Raw genomic sequence first — 22,512 nt, forward strand, 5'->3', positions numbered from 1 at the left:
CCTGTGATGCACAAGCATCTCTTCTCCCAGGAAACGTTTCCTGACACACACACAGGGTGGGCTACCCTACCTCCTGCTCCACTCCCCCGCACCCCTAAGTTGCATTACCCATCACACAATATGTTATAGTTTATTTCTTAGTCACTTCTGCTAGATTTCAAGGCCAGGATGGTGTGCTATTCTTGGTATTCCTGTTGGTGTTATTTACTGTGTACTTAATAATGATGTGTTCAATAAATGAAGGCGCAATTTTGTTTGGGACTTATTCTTACTGATATAAATTTCTATCTAAGCTTAAGCTCAGCAGTTTAAACTTAATTACCTCATATATATCCAGACAATTTCATTAATTCCAGAACCCGCCAAAAAATTATTGATCACTTTTGATTTTTAGGGTCCTCCATCTTAAGAGTTAAAAGAAGACAAACTGGTTCCTTGACTCCATGCTCTACCTTGGTAGATGGTCAATTTAAGACTGTAAGGAAAAGTTTGTAGCTATTTTCCTTAGTTTTAACCTATAGTTTATTAAATATTACTACCTGACAAAAGCACATACACATATATACTGCATGTGTACATGTATGCAAATATGTGCATCCATCCATATACATATATAAACATGAGTGCATGTATATATAGAAACCGAGACAGAGAGAGATAGGCAGAGAAAGAGAGAACACAAGCCTAAATACAGCCCTAACATAAAGCTGTCTTTAAAAAATACATATCCTATTACCTGTAACAAAGATTTACAATTTGTACATTTTACAAGCAGCTGATCCTTAACTTATTCCAATACCAGAACAGGGACTCATATAGAGAGTCAAGTAGATGTCATTAGCAACCCTTTTATTTAGCTGTTTGCACTGCCTTAATTACATGGAGATGGCATTGTGACCTTTTCCTATCTCTTTTCTCTTTAGCGCTCATCTCAGCAAAGTTCCGTACTGTCAAATGGTAAGGAAATTTTAATTTTGTGCACAAAAGAGACTGAAAGGCAGTTACAAAGCCCAGAAGCCAAGGTGCCACGTGAGGGTTGCAGACAGATGAACCAGTGTGGAAACCATTATTTCACTGGTTTTATGTAAAAAGACAACCCAAGGGCTCCAGTAATGCATATACAAAACGAGCGCCGATAATGCTTTGAAACCATCTTTTAAATGAACTGTCTTGGTCTCCTATAGTTCATCAAAGGTTTCCTGTCTCCAAAAGGTCAGCATTGTATCCCTTACCCTTTCTGAATCTCAGAATATCTCTTCAGCATCTCATTTCAGAAAGGTGAGCAGGTGTCTCTCAGTCCTAACAATCATGATTCCACAGGTCACAGATTCTTCAGATAAATCATTAGACTGATATCACATACAGCCTTTTGTCTGTTTTCTCAGCTCCATGTGTGGTGTGTGTTTTTTTTGTGTGTGTGTGTGTGTGTTTTTAATAAATGGTTTTGGAGTAGCTGTGAGTGCTAAAACCCTGATTAAATGAAGTAGGGTCAAAAAGATGGGATAACATGGACCTCAATTTCCCTACTGACTGAGAAAATATGCCCTTCTTTAAATCCACCCTTTGTAACTTTTTAAAATATTTAGGTGCTAATAAAAGTGCTTAGCCAGCTTTGGCACCCACCTCATTTCAATTCTACTCTCTCAGGCTCTTACTAAATGAATATGTATGCATAATGCCCCTCCATCTTACAGGTCAAGTGGATCCAGTTCAATTGAAACCTTTGCACACACCTGTTTTCATACCTTTCCCTATTTAGGAACAATTAAGGGTTCAGGTCAGGATGCCATTTGCAAAGCAACTCTTTCCATGACTATCATCACATGATTTGAGGAATAACTAACTGGATCTACCCAGGCATCATTCCTTTATCACACAATGCATGAATTATTTTTTTAAATATATTTCTATTGATTTCAGAGAGAAAGGGAGCGAGAGAGAGATAGAAACATCAGTGATGAGAGAGAATCATCACTGACTCCTGCACATCTCCTACTGGGGATCGAGCCGGCAAACCCAGACTTATGGACTGCCCGGGAATCAAACCATGACCTCCTGGTTCATATGTCAATGCTCAACCACTGAGCCATGCTGGCAGGGCAATGCCTGAATTATTTTTAACTGAAACTTTAAATAAATGAATTGTCTGATAAGAAGAGTAAATTATATACAGATTTAGTAAAACGGTTGTTACAGACTGTTTGTCCCTGCTCCCCCACCCCCAAATTTCTATGTTGAAATTCTAACCACAATGTGGTGGTATTAGGAGGTGGGGCCTTTGGGAGATGATTAGGTCTTGAGATCAGAGCCTCATGACTGGGATTATTGCCCTTTTCAAAGAGACCCTATAGAACCCCCTTGTTCTTTCCACCATGAGAAATGGCCATCAAGAAAAGGGCTATCTATGAACCAGGTAGGGGGTCCTCACCAGACACTGAGTCTTATGGCACCTTAACCTTGAATTTGCCAGCTGCTAGAACTGTGAGAAACAGGTTGTTTAAGCCACGCAGTCTATGGTATTCTGTCTTAGCAGCCGGGACAGACTAGGACAGTAGTCCATACAAACATTTCCACCGTGTCCATGTTAACATCATGCATGTCCTGACCATCAAACCTCCTTCAGAGGAGATGGTAGTACTTCACAGTACCGTGGTCTGTCTGACCCTTTCCAGTTGCTCCACTTCGTGTGGCTGGGTACGGGCTTGAAGCCTCCCTTGCTTTTATTCAGTTACAAGAGCTTCACTGACCCAGTCACAAACTTAGAGCTGCTTCCGCCTTTGTCCTCTGCATTCACTGCCACCATTTGTCTTCCTCCCAAACTCCACTCTTTTCTTTGCTTTCTTGCCTCGGTGGCCCACTGAAGTACCTTGCCCTAGGTTTGGTGATTGTGCTGCTCCTTGGACTCTCCACTTCCTCTGTAAGTCACTTTCAAATCTGTTGTCAAAGCTGGACTTCTTGGTCACATTGCCTCAGTCCTGCCATCCTCTCTTGCTCCCCTCCATAGGATCAAGGACTGTGCTGGTTACTCAAAGGCCATGCTATTCACAACGAGTCCTACAGCGTACTGGCCAGACTAATCTAACTGGTCAACGGGATGGACAAGATTATTTACTCACCACCTCCCCACCCCCCCCACCCCAACCCCCATTCGCTGGGTGGAGAATAATCCACTTTCTGGCACAATGCCTGGAGAAAAGTCCTCCGGGAAACAAATGCACACCCACACCCTGTGGCGCCTGAGGGTTAGAGTTGTGGCTGCTGAGTCACTGGGGGTGCTGCCTTCCCAGCTGCAGCCTCTCAATACTCAGTCCTGAAAACCCTGCCCCCCACCATGTTGAATATCTAAATGGGGCTCTGAAGTAATGAAGTCGCGATTTCTATCAGACCCTCCATCTGCCCGCACAGAGAGAGCATCTATCCCATAAAAACCCCAGTGACTAGGGGAGGCACTGCAATATTACTCATCACAAACGTTTCTTGTGTGCCGTTTTCACAGCATGCGATGAGGCACTAGGACTGCGAGATGGCACAGATCCTTCACTAAAGAGCCCCAGTCCAGTGGGGAGGTGTGCATGTGCAGACAGAGAGAGTGTGTGTGCACTTGATTTCTTCTTGTGTTATAGGCCAATTCATTCATAAATGGTTACTGAGTGTCTGAGTGTCCCTATATCAGTCCCCATCCCACTCTGCACATCACAAACCACTTTCGCACACAAACTCTTACTTGTTTTCTTCTAGGTCCCTGCAATGTGAATACCTATTACATATCTTCTACCTTCCTAAAATGGAAAAGCTCCAAAACAAGATTATTGCCTAATGTTAAGTCCATCCTAGGAAAACCTAGGGTTAAGGTGTCGTGGGCACACTAATAGAGGAATTGTGCGGCCTTCTCTCCCAGCACTGCCTGGCCCCACACTGTCTACCCTTGTGGAGGGCGAGGCCTGCAGTGGTTCAGACTCCAGCTCCAGTTTGTTAACGTAAAAAACCACTGAAACCTGTAAAGAATTTTTGTGAGTTTATTTGAGCCAAAGTGTTGACATATGCCAGGAAGCAGAACCTCAATGAATTGAGATAATGCTCTGGAGAATGGCAGGTTACATCTGTATTTATACATTGCCATCAAGGGAAATAGGTGTGTTACATGAAATCCATTGGTGATAGACTAGAGAGGCGGGAGAAAGCAAATCAGGGAAACCCCTGGGATTGGATAAAAAGTAAAATGATAGACACATACTTAGGTGGGTGTAAGAACAATTAACATAACAATGGAGGAATTTGTGGTATCTGTCCTGGAGCCCAGACACATTAGGTTGTGCCCCAAGGGGTCCAGAAAAAGAAAGGGAAGTTACAAGTTACCCAGACATTTCAAGGGTATGTTATTATAGATGCAAAAAAGACACATAGGCTCAGTTAAGGTAAAGGTTGACCTTGTCAGTGAAGATACTGGCCTAGGAAGTAACTGCCCACCATAACTGCTTTTAGTTAAAGTTTAATTTCAGACCATCCTTTGTGGTTACTGAAAGATCAGACAGAGGCCGAAAACCAGGACTACAGGCTTTATTAGAGGAGAAGCACCTGCTAGGCTGTCTCGCAAGGGCATAACTGCTAGTTAAAGTTTAATTTCAGACCATCCTTTGTGGTTACTGAAAGATCAGACAGAGGCCGAAAACCAGGACTACAGGCTTTATTAGAGGAGAAGCACCTGCTAGGCTGTCTCGCAAGGGGAGAACAGCAGCACGTGCAGAGGCGGACACACCTTTTGAGGGGTGGAATGGGAAGGGGTGGGGGCTTAGTGTACTCGGCACACACTGATTGGTGGTTTACTGTATAGTCCATATAGGAACAAGGGCTTAAGGTATTTGGCAGGTGTGGATTGGTGGTCCAATGAATATTCCATATAAGGTACATGGGTTAGTCACTCAGGTATTTCTGGGCTGCAGGTTACGTCATAGTCTGCCCACCAGTTGGGGGAAGGGAGAATCTATCAGTTACTTTAGGTCTCTGAGTTTGCAAGACCGCCATGCAGGCCTTCCCTGAGCTTGTCAAGTTAGCATGTGGCCCCTTTCGTCCACAAGTTCAATCCTGTCTCCACCATTTGCTGCAACTGCAATGGGAGCAAATGACCTACCCTCCATCCACCTCAATGGTTCTACTTGCCACAAAACACCCTGCAAGTGGTTATTTATGCATTCTCTATGAAGAGGACGCTTTTTCTCCACTCCCTTTGCTCCTGAGCCATCACTAGAATCACCTTCAGAAGTCCCTTTGCAAACCATATATTTGATGAGGAGTTAATATACAAAATATATAAGAAATTCATAATGATGGAAAAATATGAATCATGAAATATTCATGAAGAAATATTATTCTACCTAGTAAAGAGATAGAAAAATTTTAAATGAAGTTTCTTATAGACAAAAATTAACAAATAAATAACTTCCATTTATAAATAGCTATAATATTAACATAAAATCAATGTGCTGATATCTTTAAATCTTCTTATTCTTAAATATATTATCCTATATAATAATAGACAAACATGGTAATTAACTGTACCTTCGCTACGCCTCCCATTGGCTAATCAGCATGATATGCAAATTAACTGCCAACAAAGATGGCGGCTAATTTGCATACTGCAGGCAGGGCAGGACAGCGCCATCCCACCTGCCCTGCTGCCATCTGGGCCTACTATCTGTGACCTGGGGCGGTGGGTGTCCATGTGTGACCCGACCCGGGGCGACGCCCTAACCCCCAGATCGGCCCTGCTGTGTGCACAACCCGGGGAAGCGGGGCAGGCACCGAGGGATCAGGCCTGCCATCTGCCACCCGAGGAGAGGGCCTAAACCAGCAGGTGGTTATCTCCCGAGAGGTCCCAGACTGTGAGAGGGCACAAGTGGGGCTGAAGGACACCCCCCCATCTCCCCTCCCCTGCCAGTGCACAAATTTTTGTGCACCGGGCCTCTAGTATGTATATATTTCTACAATCTGTTTTACACTTCAGGTTTCCTTAACAAACTTGTTCAGGGAGAATATAAAAATCATTTTGATATAACCAGTTTTATTAGCTCAAATTGTGACTTAGGCCGTTTAAATTAATGAAGTTTGTGTAGTTCCCATTGCTACTGTACAAAAGGATCACATTATTACCCCATAGTTCTGGAGGACAAAAAGTCCAAATGGGTCTCACTGGGCGGAAACCCAGGTGTCGGCTGGGCTGCATTCCCTCTGGAGGTTCTAAGGAAGAATTGTTTCTCTTTCCTTTCCCACATTCCAGAGGCTGTGTGATCCCTTGGCTCCCGGCCCCTTCCATTGCTAATGCCCTTGATGGCAGGTCACATTTCTCACAGTGCCATCTCTCCAGGTCTGGCTCTTCTGCTTCCCTTTTCCTCATTGAGGGGCCACTATGATTACTTCCCTTGGGTCCATCCAGACTGACCCAGGACAATCTTATTTTAAGGTCAGCTGATTAGCCAGGTTAATTTCCATCTGCAATCCTAATTCCCCCTGCTACGTAAAGTCACCTAGTTGCCTGTTCTGAGGATTACAGCAGGGGCATGCTTCAGGGGTCATTATTCTGTCTACCATGGATTTTTCTTATATGCCAGATGGGAGGGAGCAGAAACACTGGGCACTGAATGTGGTGGTTAGTTGGCTGTCACACACATTGTCTAGTGATCAGTCATGCCGGTGACCCCCACTTTCCAAAAAGACACTTCTCGGACAGAGAAAGACAGTTTTAGAACCACACCAAGATGTACAAAGCAAGTTGGAGCCTACCCACCCTGCTGATCTAATCTCGATGTGCCAAATGTGAGCTCTAAAACAAATGAACAAGAGGTAGTCTAGGAGCACTTTATTTTTTCTCACAAGGATAAGAGCACAGAGGTAACTTACTTTATCTAATATGCAAAAGGACATATTAGTCCTTAGTATGTAGTTATATTCATGTGAAATATCATTTATTCAGCATTTAACATATTTCATTAAATTCTCATATTATATGAAACACTAAGCAAGAAAACATTTTGCCAATTACACTGTGGCATGCCATTGATGGTAAGCTGCAAATTAGTTCAATAATGTTAAAATGTGAAAACAATCATCTTAGTACTGATGAAATAGGTTAGCATGCATGCTTGCTACTGCATGTATATAGATATGTCTGGGGAAGAAAAAAGGCATATATAAGAATATGGCAGGGTCCATACTATTAAGAACCTGAAAATAAGATTAGAGAGAAAGATTTTATGCATAAAACAATTAGAAAGCATACAAAAAGTATATTTAAAAAGCACTAACAGTGGTGTTTTGGAACTGGCTCATATTGGCTCCTATAAGATAATAGTTAAAATTTTCAGGAATTTTGTAAGCCATTGTTAGCTTAAAATTGGCCATCATGGGAGTATTTACACCTTAGAAATTGGCAAACATTACAAGTCAGGGCTCTTTTTTCTTTCTGAAAAGCTAGTTTACCAGCACACTACTGACTAAATTTAAAAAGTATGTGTCAAGCCCTAGGTGGTTTTGCTCAGTGGATAGAGCTTTGGCCTGCGGACTGAAGGGTCCCAAGTTCGATTCTGGTCAAGGACATATACCTTGATTGCGGGCACATCCCAAGTAGGGAATGTGCAGGAGGCAGCTGAATCCCAAGTAGGGAGTGTGCAGGAGGCAGCTGAATTGATGTTTCTTTCTCATCAATGTTTCTAACTTTCTATCCCTCTCCCTTCCTTTCTGTAAAAAAATCAATAAAATATATTTTAAAAAATAAAAATAAAATAAAAAGTATGTGTCAAGATATATCTCAGGGGGAAAAAATAAGATGATTCATTACATGAGTAAACATACAGAAGTATGCTTTACATACTTTTAATCCAGAAATTAATTTTTTGGATACAATATTTGACCAAAGGGGCTTATATACACTTTCAACCATTTCCTATCCCTAACAAATAGAACACAAGGACTCTGGCAGATACATTGACATTTCTCAGTGGCATTTCAATCAAAAGATTTTATGCAAGATATCTCTTTACATCGCCACAAATGGAAAATTTCAACTCACCTACCAATCTGGAAAAACTGATTACACCATTTTATATTTAACAGAATCAAGTGAGACTTAGATGAATGAGCACAATTTTATTACTAAAAATGAAAAACCTAATCGAGAGGTGCTTTGCATTTCAGAGGTCACTAAATCTGTGATTTGTAGAGACTGTGACCGTGTTCAAGAAGGGCTCACATCAGTCCTCCACTACCACGGCAGGCTTTTAGCGACGGCAGTCAGGTAAAATGTTTCTGCCACAGGTGCTTGTATTGGGAAAGCAAGTTAAACAAATCACAGGCTACTGTGGCTTGATTGCCTTTATGTTGCAGTTCACAAGGAATGGAGCTCCATCCCTCAACCCAAAGGCCTCTCTCATTGTCCATCAGAAAAGATTTGCAAGTATCCACTGAATTACGGCTCTCAGAAGGAACTCATCACACTCAAGCCACTCAACCACGCCTAAGATTTTGAATCTCAGCAAGATTCTAAGATAGGAAGTTAATAAAATCTAAATTGAAATAAATTCCCCAAATAAAATATCTGGAAACTGCACAGAAAAATTAAGCTTCTCAGCTTTCTATCTCTAAAACTGCCTGTCTATTATTGATGAGAAACAAAATTTAGGAAATATGTGACCAGATACTTTCATTCTTAAGAGGTACGATTTCCCTGCAATTAAAGGCAAAGAAATCTATATCAAAGATGTCCTTCCCAAAGTAAATTTGATGAAATAAAAAAGATGGGATTTGAATTCAGAAGTCTTGAGGTCAGATTCTAATTCCACCCCTTACGGATGGATAATGCTGAAGACTTCCATCTTCTGCCCCTTACAATGATCACCATGACCTACAATGTTGTGACTACTTCCTGAAGTGACTGATCTAAGTTTACTGGTATGGAGGTGTATTTTCTTGGAGCTACTGCATCACTGGGTTATAGAAATTATGTGGAAATGACCACATAAGATCTAGCCAACTCCCTCATTTTATATTCAGGAAACTGAGTTTCATCAGTAAACTCAGATCAAAGACCTCAAAAACAATGCTATAGTAATTCCCACAGAACTCTACCCAGCCCTTTCTGAGGGTCCTTGTCTCACTATCTTCCACCAGAGTTTCTTTCCTCCATGTTTAATCACTCCCTTTAATTTCATATAAGACTTCTTCCTGTGTCCCTCCCGAAAGGTACAGTATGGAGCCATGCCTACAGCAAACACTCAGCCGATATTTGTGAATTAATGAATAAATCAATTAATGGAAACAACATATATTAGTCCAATTCCTTGACACATATCCTTAAAAAAAAAATCCATGTGTAAGGATCACATCCTTTCTTCTGCTTCAGGAAATAACTGAAAACAGTCTACAACAAAAGAAATTTCAAAGCATGCTTTAAATATTTTGTCCTTTTTAAAATGCAGAATGCTCAGTGTGGATGAGCATGCTGACAATGTTAGTTTTGTTTTTGTCACATAAGTGCCTTTACAGTGTACTCCAAAGTTTCATTAGAAGAAAAAGTTTCCATGGAGGCAGAAAAAAAACACAGCCTTTTGTGGAAACTTGCAGAAAGACCAATACAGAAGAGCAATTGACACAAGGGTCAATTATTTACCAACCCTTTATAAGAAAACTCTGCCACCGAAAATTAGACCATGAGTCTCTGCTGCCTGCCACTTTATGAAGGGTGACTGAACTGATATCATATAAATGATTTTATATTCCATTCTTCATTCTTTTTTATTTGCATCCAAACCAGCCAGATCTCAGCAATTATGCTAAATATTGATTTACAATTTCATCTATTCTAATGATGCAGCCAGATGAGAACCATAATATTATTTTATTTATAGCCTTAATATGATGGTTTGAAGTGACCAGTCAAAACAAAACTAATCTCCGACGGTGCTGACTGCTGGCAAGATGGTTTTGCACTGTTCACAGATGCGTCCATAGGAAAGCAGTGCGTGGGAGTCAGTGGGCTCCTGCGCACTAAGATGGGCCATTTCCTATAATATGCTCTTCTTTGGACACTTGAGAATCTTACATCTTTGAACGGAAAATAAAAACTATGGCCACTTAAAAATGTGCATTAATAGAAAAGTAGCATCCAAATTAAGAAAGGTAAGAAGGCTATTTGGAGCAAAGGTGACAAAAGGAAAAGTTCTGGAAATCAATCGTTTTCATCTGTAGCATTTACTGATCACTTAAATTTCTGTAGGACACACAGTACACACTTATATGACATTCACTGTATTTTTTAATTCTCAAAACAAACCTGCAAGGTACTATTATCCTCCCTTGTCATAGATGAGTAAACTGAGGTATAGCTCACAACTAGTTCAAGAGAGATCCAGGATTTAAATCAGGGACTGTTCTGCTTTAACTACTAGCTGAATTGTGTCCTATGAAGTACAGTTAAATGTCCTGCAGAGGTCAGCCTGGAGAAGGAAAGACATGTAGGGAGTCAGAGAAGTGGGTGGTTACCATGTGAAAGGTGCTAAGAAGGCAGGACCATCACAATGAAACTATGGGGATGGTATTTTCACTCAATAAAAGGAAATTGTTTAAAGAGCAAAGGGGTGACCTGTAGTATTGTATGCCCAAAGGTCCTAGAATTGTATGGTTTTATGACAACAATGGAGGGTTTTAAGCGAGGAAATGAGATGAATTATATGTTCTCTCTTTTTGACACCTATATCCTCCTGCTGTGTCTGGAGATGGCAGAGTATGGTAGTTAGGAGTTTGACCTCTCAAGTCCAGTATCCTGAGTTTGAATCTTAACTGGATTGTGAAGTAGATTAGCAACCAGGGGCAAGGTGCTTAACTTGGATGTGCTTTACATCTTCCTCTGAAAATGGAAATAGTCACAGTGTTACTTTAGAAAGTTATTTAGAACATTAAATGAGTCAATATGTATAAAGCACTCAATAATTTACATAGCACACAGTAAATGCTCAATGAATTTTAGGAAGTTATCATTGAGTATACACCTCCGCTCCAATCATCAATTTAAACCCAAACTGAAATAATTCTATGCAGGTAACAGTAACTACTTTTTAAAGGCTTCTACCATGAGTAATTTCTTTCCATATTTAACTTTCCCCATTGGCAGAAAGCCTTCCTTGAAAGAGACAACACTTAAAATCTATTTCTCCCTATTTATTCCTCAAAGAGTGGTTACTCATTATCCTCTTAGGAAGAAGCTCATGAAAATCTGACCACTATGTTTTTAAGTCAGAAAGACAGGTTCCTTAAGTACCCTTATCTAAATATTTTAAATTCCATGAGGGTGTTAACTTGGTCCTATTCACTAAGGCCTAGTATTCTAGTTACACAGAACAATGTCTGGAATGTATTTTTTAATGTTAAAAGTAAATAAATATTGTGTGGTGTTTTTTTTTTAATCTTCAAATGCCTTTCTAGCTGTCAATATCCATTGTGAGTTCACAAATTAGAAAAGTGCTGTCTTTTAGAGAAGGTCTGAAAAACTTCCATGTTATTCTATGTATTCCCATATCAAGAACTGATTTAAGCAAAATTAATAAGTAGGTGAAGGTTGCCTTGCATACACCAACCTTCCTTCCCTGTGTCTTATCTCACTCCTAACTGACAATTCTTCTCTACATAGTAATCCTTAGTGTTGTCAGATTCTTCCTCCTCCTTCCCCCACCTCCTTCTCTTGCTTTTCCATACTCACCTACTCTCAGGAAAGCAAATGTCTGAATTGTTCAGCACACATACTGAAATTCAGTTGAGGTGCAAGATGTTTATTAGGGGCCAATATTTGTGAAAGGAAGAAAGTGGAAGCAGGATTGCGCAGAGGGAGAAGTCAAGATGCACAATAAACGAAGCACAGCCTTGGCCAAGCTGAAGTGGCCAAGCCTCTGTCTATATCCCTCCATGCTCAGTCACCTCTGAGGGCTGCCCAGGAAGGATGTGACCTTGGACCAGGTGGTACTCTGGAGCGAAGGCAGGCCCTGAAGATGCTGACAGCTGGATAATCTACAGGCCGCTATCTGCACACGGGAAGCAAGTCCTTCCCAGACCAGCCAACTTGCACTACACAAACACAAACAAAACAAAACACAAACAAAACAGCAAAAAGAAACAGCCACCAAAGAAGATCACAACAATAAAATACCAGGTGTGTTCGGTGAGGAAGGGTAACAAATTAACCTCTTTAGATATCTTCTCAGTTCTCTAAAATGTAATTTTTATGTGCATAGTGAGGTTTACAGTAGTAAGGACATCTGGTGAAAGGTTAAAGAGGTTGACTAAGTTTTAAATGATCAATCATTAAAAGAAAGGCCCCATCATATTTTCACCAGTCCTTCTGCCATTCGTCAGTGTCAAAGTAATGATGCAGCTTCCTGAGTCTGTCCCAAATTATCAGATTAGATAAGAAGAATAAATATGTTAGAGAAGTACAAACATTCATGTTTCTTGGAATTCTCAATTATCCAGATTATGGGTTCTTAAAAGGGCAACCTCATTCTTGGATTATGCAGAGGTGGGTCAGTGTTAATTTTCTTTGTAAAAATACACGAATTTAAGAACAGGTTACCATTTAAAATGAATTTGTTTAATTGAACAAGAAAGTGATTTATGGCCTGAAAGCTAATTTCCTCATCTTCCCTCCCAATTATTTTAGGATATCTCTGTTTATTTTGAGCTGTTTATTTTATGTGTTTTTGGCTGATGTACTTTAAAAGATGAATCCTAAAGATTTAAAGATATGTTAAGTAACTTTATTGTAATAATCATTTCATAATATAACCGTATATAAAAGTGTCACATTGTACACCTTAAACTTACACAGTGTTATTTGTCAGTCATATCTCAAGAAAGCTAGAAAAATAAAACTAGGGGGAAAAATTAAGCAACATGTCCTCTGCACCAACATAAAAATAAATATACAATGGTTGCCATTCAGCAATTCTCTAGTAAGTGCCAATGTTTCTACATGAAAGGTGTTTTTTACCCTCCATTTTTTGAAAGAGTGAAGTGAGGCACAGAGAAATTAACTCTCCTCAGTTCACCTGGGGCAAAACTGAGATTCAAATCTAAGTCTTTCTGACTCCAAAAATATTACGCTTCCCACTATAGCATGCTTATCTCATAATTTTTTAATGGAACATTGATTTTTTTCTTTTGGAATTTCATTCCATTTCATTTAGAAAAAGAAAAAAAAGAAAGAAGAGAAAATTGCAGACAGTTCCAATCCTTCAGACACTTCAAGCCCTTCATCACGTCTCCTGTGAAATGCTGCCTCTCCGCACTCCCCACTACAGTTTCTAAATTCCCTTGGCTCTGTCTCCCAGCGTCCTTGCTTGAGCCCCCCTGCACCCTGACATAGGGCTTTGGGATTTGGTTCCTGCTCCATGCTCTTGCATTTGGCTCTTTCTTTCTTTCTTTCTTTCTTTCTTTCTTTCTTTCTTTCTTTCTTTCTTTCTTTCTTTCTTTCTTTCTTCTTTCTTTCTTTCTTTCTTTCTTTCTTTTTTTCTTTCTTTCTTTCTTTCTTCCTTTCTTTCTTTCTTTTTTATTTCTCTGAGCCCATCTCCTCACCAAGGACTGGAACCTCAAAACCCCTCCTCACAGTCTGCAGCCTGAGGTCAGCCTGACCCACTTCCTGTTCTGGAAGATTCCAGCCTGGGTCAAAGCTCTAAGTCTCAAGTTTTAGAGGGGGAAAATGTAGGAACGAAGAGTAACAGTTATAACCTATGTAAATCCTTATGAATTGCGGTGAAATATGAGAAAAAAATAGAATCACCCACTTCCACACGACTTGTGAAATAAATAATAAATGCTATTATGGTTTATGCCACTATTTGTTTGGGTTTCTTTTACTTGCAGTTGAACATATTCCTAATTGACATAATCATCCTGCTGCCCCCAAACCGCAAAACTCAATGAAGGTCAGTGACTTTGAAAAATTTATTTAAAAAACTCCCTACTCGTGTTTTGTTTCAAGAACTCAAATGAACTGGAAGCTTGGTGACTAGCACATAATAGGCACTCGGTAGATATTAATTGAATGAATGAGCAAAAAATGTACTCTTGGAACTTGTCATAAATGATCACTAAGATAGGAGACATATGTCAGCGATTGTTGAGCTAAGTTCAGGTCATTGTTCTGGAGCTACATGAAGGAGCAAAGTATGTAGAGAGTTGTCTCCACCCTCAAAGGTTTTGTAGTTTATAAGGGAAAGATAAAGATGACTGGAATGGGAGGGGGCGTGTCTATATGATATCTTTTGGTGTAACTTCAAAACAATGCATCTTAGAAACACCTTTTCAAACAATGTTGCTTCATTAGCATAGCTTTAAGAATAGGAATAATCCAGAGGAAAATGGAGAAGAAAGAAAATACAAAAATACTAACTATGATTATTTATGGATGGTAGGATTTCAAACAATTTTATTTTCCTCCTTGTATTTTCCTGCTCAAAATAGAAATTTTTCAAAATACAGATAAGTGCAAGGAGGAAAATAGAAAACCACTTGTATCCTTAGTACCAGAGGTTTCAGATCCCTTCTAAGTTTATTATTCTAATTTAAAGCAGCTTATTTTTATTTGAATCTACACAGCAGAAATAATATTATTGTAAATATCTTGAAGCAAGACATCAAGAGAAACAACTTCTCAATATGAGAGCCACATAATATTCACAAATATAAAATATTACAATATTGTGTATAGAGAGAATACCAAATTAACTGCTACTATAAAACAGTGATTCAATTCAACTGAAAATCCTTAGTTTTTAATGCTGTTTCATAACTACTATGTGCAATTTATATTGCCTGTTTAGTTCCCTGCTGTTCCTTCCCTGGCTTCAATATTTTGCCCTAAGAATTCTCATTAATTTATATGTTTATTACTATTATAAGAAAATAATAAGAGTCACTGAAAAATGGATCACCAGCTTAAAATGTTCAATTTTCTATCGAAACTAGTGTCACCCACTGAGAGGTGGGGAGTAATTTGATTACTAATCAGACTTAACAAAAGAAAAGCTCAATACTTACCAGTAGAGATCATTGATGTATTGTCTTAATTATTTCTCCTCACTAATCCTTTAATCATATCTTCTATTTGCTCTTATTTTTATCTTCCTTTTGAACTTTTGGCTTCCAATCTCCACCCCCCATGACCTCATATTCTCAAATCATGTATTCTCAATGACTCTGCATTTCCCATAAAGACCATCTTCAGCTTTTGCAGGACCAAGTAATAAAGAGCATCAGTGGTTGCAAATAGTTGTATTAATGTGCTAGGTCTGCCCTTACAAAGTATCACAGACTGGGTAGCTTAAACAACAGAAATTTATTCTCTCACAATTCCGGGAGGCTATGAATCCAAAATCAAGGTGTCAGCAGGATGAGTTTCTTCTGGGGCCATGAGGGAAGGATCTGTTCCAGGCATCTCTCTTTGGCTCACAGATGGCTGTCTTCTCCATGCATCAACACAGTGGTCTTCTCTCTGCGTGTATGTGTGTCCTAATCTCCTCTTTTTTTTTAAGGGCCCTACCCACCGACCTCATTTAACCTTAAGTACCTCATTAAAGACCTCCAAATACAGTCAGATAGAGGTACTGGGAGTTAGGGCTTTGATATTTGAACTGAGGTGGGGGGCAAAATTCAGCCCATAACACAGGCCTAACCAGAAATATGACCAATTTAAGTATGTAACGTGGACTTAGACAGAAGAAAAAAAGTACATGTTTGCTGAGTACAAAGAAACCCAAGCTGCTACACTTTGATTCTGAATGATCTGATCTATCAAACAGAAAAGGATCATTGCTGACCCATCCTAAAAGGGGAGCAGATACCCTCAGGATCTTACCACATTCGTGTAGAAAGCTGGGATGGATGAAGAGAGGTTAACGAAGCTCTCCAATGAAAGTCCCCAGAGCATGGGGAAGAAGAAAAAAAAATGCAACTCACAATAATCTACCCATAGACTAGAGTTAACCATACGAAAGGGATAGGGAAATAAGAGTGGGAGTGAGAGGAGACCTGCAAGAAAACAAGAAGCTGTTAAGGAAACCAGAGTCCTACATCTACATTTTAAAATGTTTTTCACTTTTAAAGTATCATTCCTGTATGTTTGTGTGGTTTTTGTATGTTCTTATATTTCACTATAAAAACAATGACTTGACAACAATTCTCAATAGACTTTTAATCCTAATACCTGAGACAGAGTTTCAGTAAAGCATGATTTTTAAGATGCATCTATTGAACTTGTCACCTCTTTTTCTCTTTTCTCCAGAAAAACACTAATCCAGAAAGACAAGCTCTCAGGTGATTTACTTAAACCCAGATATATTTTCTGATAAAACAAAATGCAATAATGCTGTTGTCCATGAAGGATACGTTCCCTAATTGGGACATTTGCAAGAAGAGAGTGATCTAGAGCTTCTGGCGAGTGAAAGAACCAAGTAGCTTCTGCTCAGCTGAAGACCAGAGGTATAATGGAGTCCTAGCTTACATCTGGGTTGACTTTTTAAATCAGTACAAGATGCAAACATACTATGTAGGCAAAAATATCCTTAAACGTCATTAATTTAACTCAAAAAAGTACAATACACATGGATTTGTTTATACTACTCTACTCAGTAATTCTTTGCATGCTTAAGTTTGAAAATCATGGAGACTGGCCAAAGCAAGGAACTAAACAAAAATCACAATGTAGTATCTACACACTAAAATAATTAATTCTCTTTTGAGGGCATTGTACAAGTCTTCTCCAAAGCAATCAGGACTAGTAGTTGATCATTTAAACAAAAAATTAAGTTAATGAAGTAAATGTATATAAATACATCCATCTTAAATAGTTTAATTAAAAGCATAAATATATATCCACTCACTATTTTTATTTGTAGTGCCAAGGGTTTTACTTTGAACATGATTTAATTAATTGTCCTCTTTATCCTTTTTCCTTTTTAAATATAAATCATACACATATCATTTGGGATTTCAAGTTTAGGGAAAGGTGAAAAAATATTTGCAAACCATTATGAATGTTGAATCCTAGATTTTTTTCTTTTTTACAAATTTTACCTTCACTTAATTTGATCTTATTTTAAACTTATGGACATAATAAAATTATTACAAAGTACATACCATTTACAATTAACTGTATGGAAAAGAGAGTAAGCCATTTGAAGAAAAGATCCAATAATACAATCTGCATACAACTTCTCTGGGTCTATACCAAAATTAGTAACTAACATTTAAAATATTATGGCAGTATTATCTTACAGAATCTGAAGTTGTCAATGGAAATTATATCTCTGGAAGCATAAAGTCTCAAGAATACATAAACCCCAGGTCAATTATTTGAGGCTGATTTTTTAATTGAAAATTGAGTCAGAGAAGTTTTATTTTCTCACACTCTGAAAAAATTATGTAATTATTAATAACTAAAGTAAGTTGGAGAAGTTTCCACTTCTCTTCCCAGTTAGCAATGCCTTGACAACCACAGCAAGCATTATGGACCATGAAGAAGCAAGACAAGAACATACAGGAGGGAAAATCCTGGGATTCTTTTTCTAAGGATGTGATGCATATGTCCAAATTAAATGCCTCAATGGGGGGCTGGGGGGGAAAGACTAGGAGAAAGAAAGAATGCTACAGGAGACTGCATCTGACAACACCTGTTCTCTAAATCGGACATTTGCTAATTGGGATATGCACACTTCTGGGGATACCCAAAGACTTTCCTAGGGGATCCCAGGCAAGGATAGTTTTAAGGGAATCAAGTTTAGAGCCTCAAATTTCCTAAAGCTGATCTACCTGAAAAATGCACTTCCAATCATAATAATTCATCCTTCCCTTTTATCTTTCTGTTTTTACAACAGAAAGGTACATATCTCACCATCTGGTAGTGTCTTATTAGGGTGCACCAAACTTAGAAAAACATCTGCAAAACAAAGGACAACTTGAAGTATTATACAGATGATGATACAACAAATGGCTTTCATAACTGGGCAACAAGTAGGATTGCAATCCTTTGTTTCCAATCCTTTGCTTTCAACATAACTGAAGGGAAGACCTAACTGAGTTGTCATTTGAAAGATCTTTGAAAACAATTTTCAATGATAGATCACTATGTGATTTTTGGCATATAACTCTGAAGGAATTCAAAGATTTGAGTGACATTGTATAACAAATCCCTTTTCATTTCCACCTACTTATATGAACAGGTTTGCTAAGCAAAGGACTAAGAGAAGACATCCCATCTATAAAAACAAAAGAGCAGAATCTCTAACAAAATAAGAGAGGAAGTAAAAAAATGAGCACATTCAATTCACTTTATTTAACCAGAACCATTTACTTCTAGAAGTTAAGTTGCTAATATTAACAGGAGGTTAATTAGGGACTACCCAATTGGAAATCAAATACACAATGACTTCAAATCTGAAATTCTGTGTGATGTATTTTGGTAGTGGGAGTGGTTGATGAGCAACAAACTAGAATGTGACTACAAACATACAAAGCATTACACTGTTCGCTAATGAGGAAAGCAGAGACAAAGTGCAATGGACGCTCCCACTAAATAACATGGCAGATTTGTGATTTTGGGGGGTTCGTTTGTGGATATACATATCTACTATTTAAAAATGGACAATTTTGCTCTGGCCGGTTTGGCTCGGTGGATAGAGCGTCGGCCTGCGGACTGAAGGGTCCCAGGTTCGATTCCAGTCAAGGGCATGTGCCTTGGTTGCGGGCACATCCCCAGTGGGGGGTGTGCAGGAGGCAGCTGATCGATGTTTCTCACTCATCGATGTTTCTAACTCTCTGTCTCTCTCCCTTCCTCTCTGTAAAAAATCAATAAAATATATTTAAAAAACAAAAAAAATAATGGACAATTTTACTTACAGTAGTTTTTACTTTGCTTTTGATGAAGGGCTGAGTTATCAGAGAGTACTAAGGATGTGTTAATTCTATATCACACTTCAGTATATTGTCACTACAGAAACACTTCCTTACATTAAAAAAGTGTGAATTAATAAGTTTAAACAACAAAAAAAAAGTGCTTCCAAGTCTTGGCAGAATCTTTCCAAACACGCATTTTGTGCGTCTTTATCTTGTTGTAAATGATAATATCCCCCATTCTTCCAGTTCCACAAAGCAAATTACATACAAATGTGACTCTTTCTACTTAAAAGATCCAAGGATTCAGAGATGATCCTTTGCAGGAGCCAAGAGAGCATTATCATTTTATTGTCATGAATGACTGAGGGGTATAAAATTGCCATTCCATCTCTAGGACTAGTGCACAACCTACAAACAAAGAGCAACTTAGGGTGAGATTTAGCAAACCAGAGAGACTACCAACTGAAATTCCCCACTCTAAGACAGTTTCATTGGAGATGGCAATGCCAGAAATGGTGCTTTCTACTTGACTTCCCCCAAATTGAAATGCAGCTCAGATTCAGTCTTTATGATAATCTGTGGCAGACGTTTTTAAGACTACTTTTATTGACTCCAAACTCTATCTGAACAAAGTCAGCACAGGCCCTTTGCAATTTGTACGTCAAGTGTCTCCTGCTGTAATTAAGTAAGCAGTGGAACTCAAAAGGAAGCCCCGAGAGAAAGCATCAGGGCGTCACTTATTGATCGGTGGAATTTTAGGGATTTAAAATTTCTGTTTTATTGTACAACTGCACTTTATTACCACTTTATCCTTCACATGTAATAAGTACAAACTGCTTCAGTAATGATGGAAAAGCTTTCTCGGCTTTAATGAAACCTTTTACTTGCTACTGAAAGTTTTATTATTTCCAAATGGTAGCACAGGCAAGAAAAATAATCACTACTTATATGGAGGGGAAAACTTTAGCAATTTGAATAATTTTGTTCTTGGGTGGATTTTAAGACATTTAGAGTTGTTATGTTTATTATTTTCATTTATTTTTGATGATCCGAAACCAAAATATATATGTACTTTAACACACTATAACAAAATCATTTCCTAATCATATATTAAGAGACTAGATATTTGTATGCAGCTACCACCTGAAAGATGTCAGTCTGATCTGGGTAAGAATTGCTATATGTGTAGGGCTCCCACAAACTTCAGCTGTTGACCAGGAAAGGTAATGTAGATGATGGTTTAAGCCCATGGGCTCTGAAGCTGGACTACGTGACTTTGCGTGCCAGCCCTGAACCTGCCTTCCTGTGAGATCTTTAGAAAGTTCCCAGTCCTCACTTTCCTTACCTGTAAAAATAAGGGTGACTAGAACCTGCCTTATGGAATAGATGCGAAGATTAATAGAGGTATTTCGCGTAAAACATTAGACTAGAGTCTGGCACATGGTAAGCACTTGATAAATGTTAAGCTCTAATATGGTCTTCCCATGTGAGTACATCCACCTCTAGACCGGATGTTCCGTCAAATGATGCCATTCATTCAACAAGCATCTGTTGAGCTTTACTTTATGCAGCACATTTGTCCTAGGTAAAGGGGACACAAAGATGAATGAGATATGGTGTCTACACTCCAGGAGCTTCCAATTTTAGTGCAAAATGATTGTTGGCATCTTAATACCTTTCTCAAAGAGCACTGTGAAGCATACTCTTTCACTGGATCACAGATTTGTCCTTCTCCCATGCACTTGAAACTAATGGAGCTTCAGAAAAATTTCACTTCAGTTTCTGAAATCTTTTTTTTTAATATATTTTATTGATTTTTTACAGAGAGGAAGGGAGAGGAATAGAGAGTTAGAAACACCTATGAGAGAGAAACATCGATCAGCTGCCTCCTGCACACCTCCTAATGGGGATGTGCCCACAACCAAGGTACATGCCCTTGACCGGAATCGAACCTGGGACCCTTCAGTCCACAGGCCGACGCTCTATCCACTGAGCCAAACCGGCAAGGGCAGTTTCTGAAATCTTAATCATGCACAGTTTCATAAGCAGCTACAAGTTTTTCCACATTTTAAAATAGATGATTAAATGGTCTAATCAGATTCTCACTTAGCTAAAAACTTGAAAGACATAGGAAGACAACCATGACTGACACATTCATTTTCCCGAATGTGGACATACTGCAAACAGCAGATGCAGAAAAATAGTGCCATCCACATCCCATGTGGTCCACGGCTAACTGAAACTGCACGGGAGCTCAGCATCAAAGCCTCGAAGCACCTCAACGAAATTCAATTTGAGATCAAATAAGAACTTTGTCTATTCATAGCTACATCACTTTCCAGAAAGTTCTAAAACTGACTTCCAACAGGGCACCTTGTATGCCTTTGGTTCTTTCAAACATTTTTGTTTATGTCATTACAGTCAGAAAATTCATTTAAAAAAATTAAATCTTTAAGTTTGACTATAAATCCAAAGCACAAAGACTAATGTGGAATTTTAGACATTACAAACTCCAAATGATCTTAAATATGGTGTCCTCTGCTAATTTGCTGCTCTTGAAAATGTGCAGTAAATCCAGTTAAAAAGGAAAACATCTTCAAATTAGTTGCAAGATCAACTGGGATATTACCTACTCACTAGATGCATCATGATAAAAAATTATGTATTATGCATGACATTGCTTAACTCAGAAATTGGATATTCACTCTTCCACTAAAAGGACCAAGACTATTTTTTTTGGGGGGGGGGGGCAATAGCCAATAATGACCTTGCTAACTTTCTAAAATGGATTGAATAGTTGCCTAAATATGTCTTCGGTGGAGTCACCCTCCCCAAAGGGAAGATGTCCTGTAACTGTAAACATACAGGCACACAACTCCTTCCGTTTCTCCTTCCTTTTCTGTGTCATACCACCTCCCCTGGTCAAAATGCTATTAAAGGCCCCTTATGTTCCTTTGGGGACAGGGCAGATAAAACCCCAGAAATGAGAGGCACTCCTCACAATGCAACCACCCTCAGCTTCAAGCCAACTCACACTTCGTGTGTCTGCAAGATGCCATGGTGAGAATGTGTCTATCTCACTCCCGGATCTCCCAACGAATGCGTATGTTGGTGACCTCTACTTTTGCATTCAAGCACATAAGTTCCACACCACAGGGTCGCCTTGATCGCAGCTAAGGTCCCTGCTTAATGGATGCATTTCTCACATCCACTTTTCAGATCCTTCCAGAGCGAACATTTCAAAGGGGATGAACATGAACGAAGCTAGGAAAGGGGAGGGAGGAGACACGAAGCCTGGGATTTCTGCCATCCTCACTGCAACCCAGAATCCCTATTATTTTACTCCTCGCCCCATCCCCCGTCACTCTCCCCTCCGCCCCTTCCCTCCGCAGCAGGAGGGAGAAGGAGGGGCCGCCGCCTGAAGCCGCCACCTGCCACTGCGTGGAAAAGCTGCAGTTGTAAAAAGAAAAAGAAAAAAAAGCCGCAGTTGTCACTTACCCAGCGGGGTGAGAATGGCTCATTTTTGTAGGGTCGTTTTTGGACCCCGCTGCAGGTGCGGAGGGTGGCTGCGTGGGGCCGATGCTC

General features: G+C 39.3%; 1 protein-coding gene across 1 annotated transcript in view; it reads right to left on the minus strand.

Annotated features, from left to right (window-relative positions):
- Positions 1-22,506, minus strand: part of ERICH3 (glutamate-rich 3) — a 109,230-nt gene extending 86,724 nt beyond the window's left edge. The window contains exon 1 of the mRNA XM_005871917.2: positions 22,426-22,506. Coding sequence (XP_005871979.1) covers positions 22,426-22,448 — 23 coding nt within the window. The 5' untranslated portion in view covers positions 22,449-22,506. The remainder of the gene's footprint in view (positions 1-22,425) is intronic.
- Between the last annotated feature and the right edge of the window lie 6 nt (positions 22,507-22,512).

Source organism: Myotis brandtii, unplaced genomic scaffold (genome assembly GCF_000412655.1).
Source record: "Myotis brandtii unplaced genomic scaffold, ASM41265v1 scaffold36, whole genome shotgun sequence".
NCBI classification, from domain to species: Eukaryota; Metazoa; Chordata; class Mammalia; order Chiroptera; family Vespertilionidae; genus Myotis; species Myotis brandtii.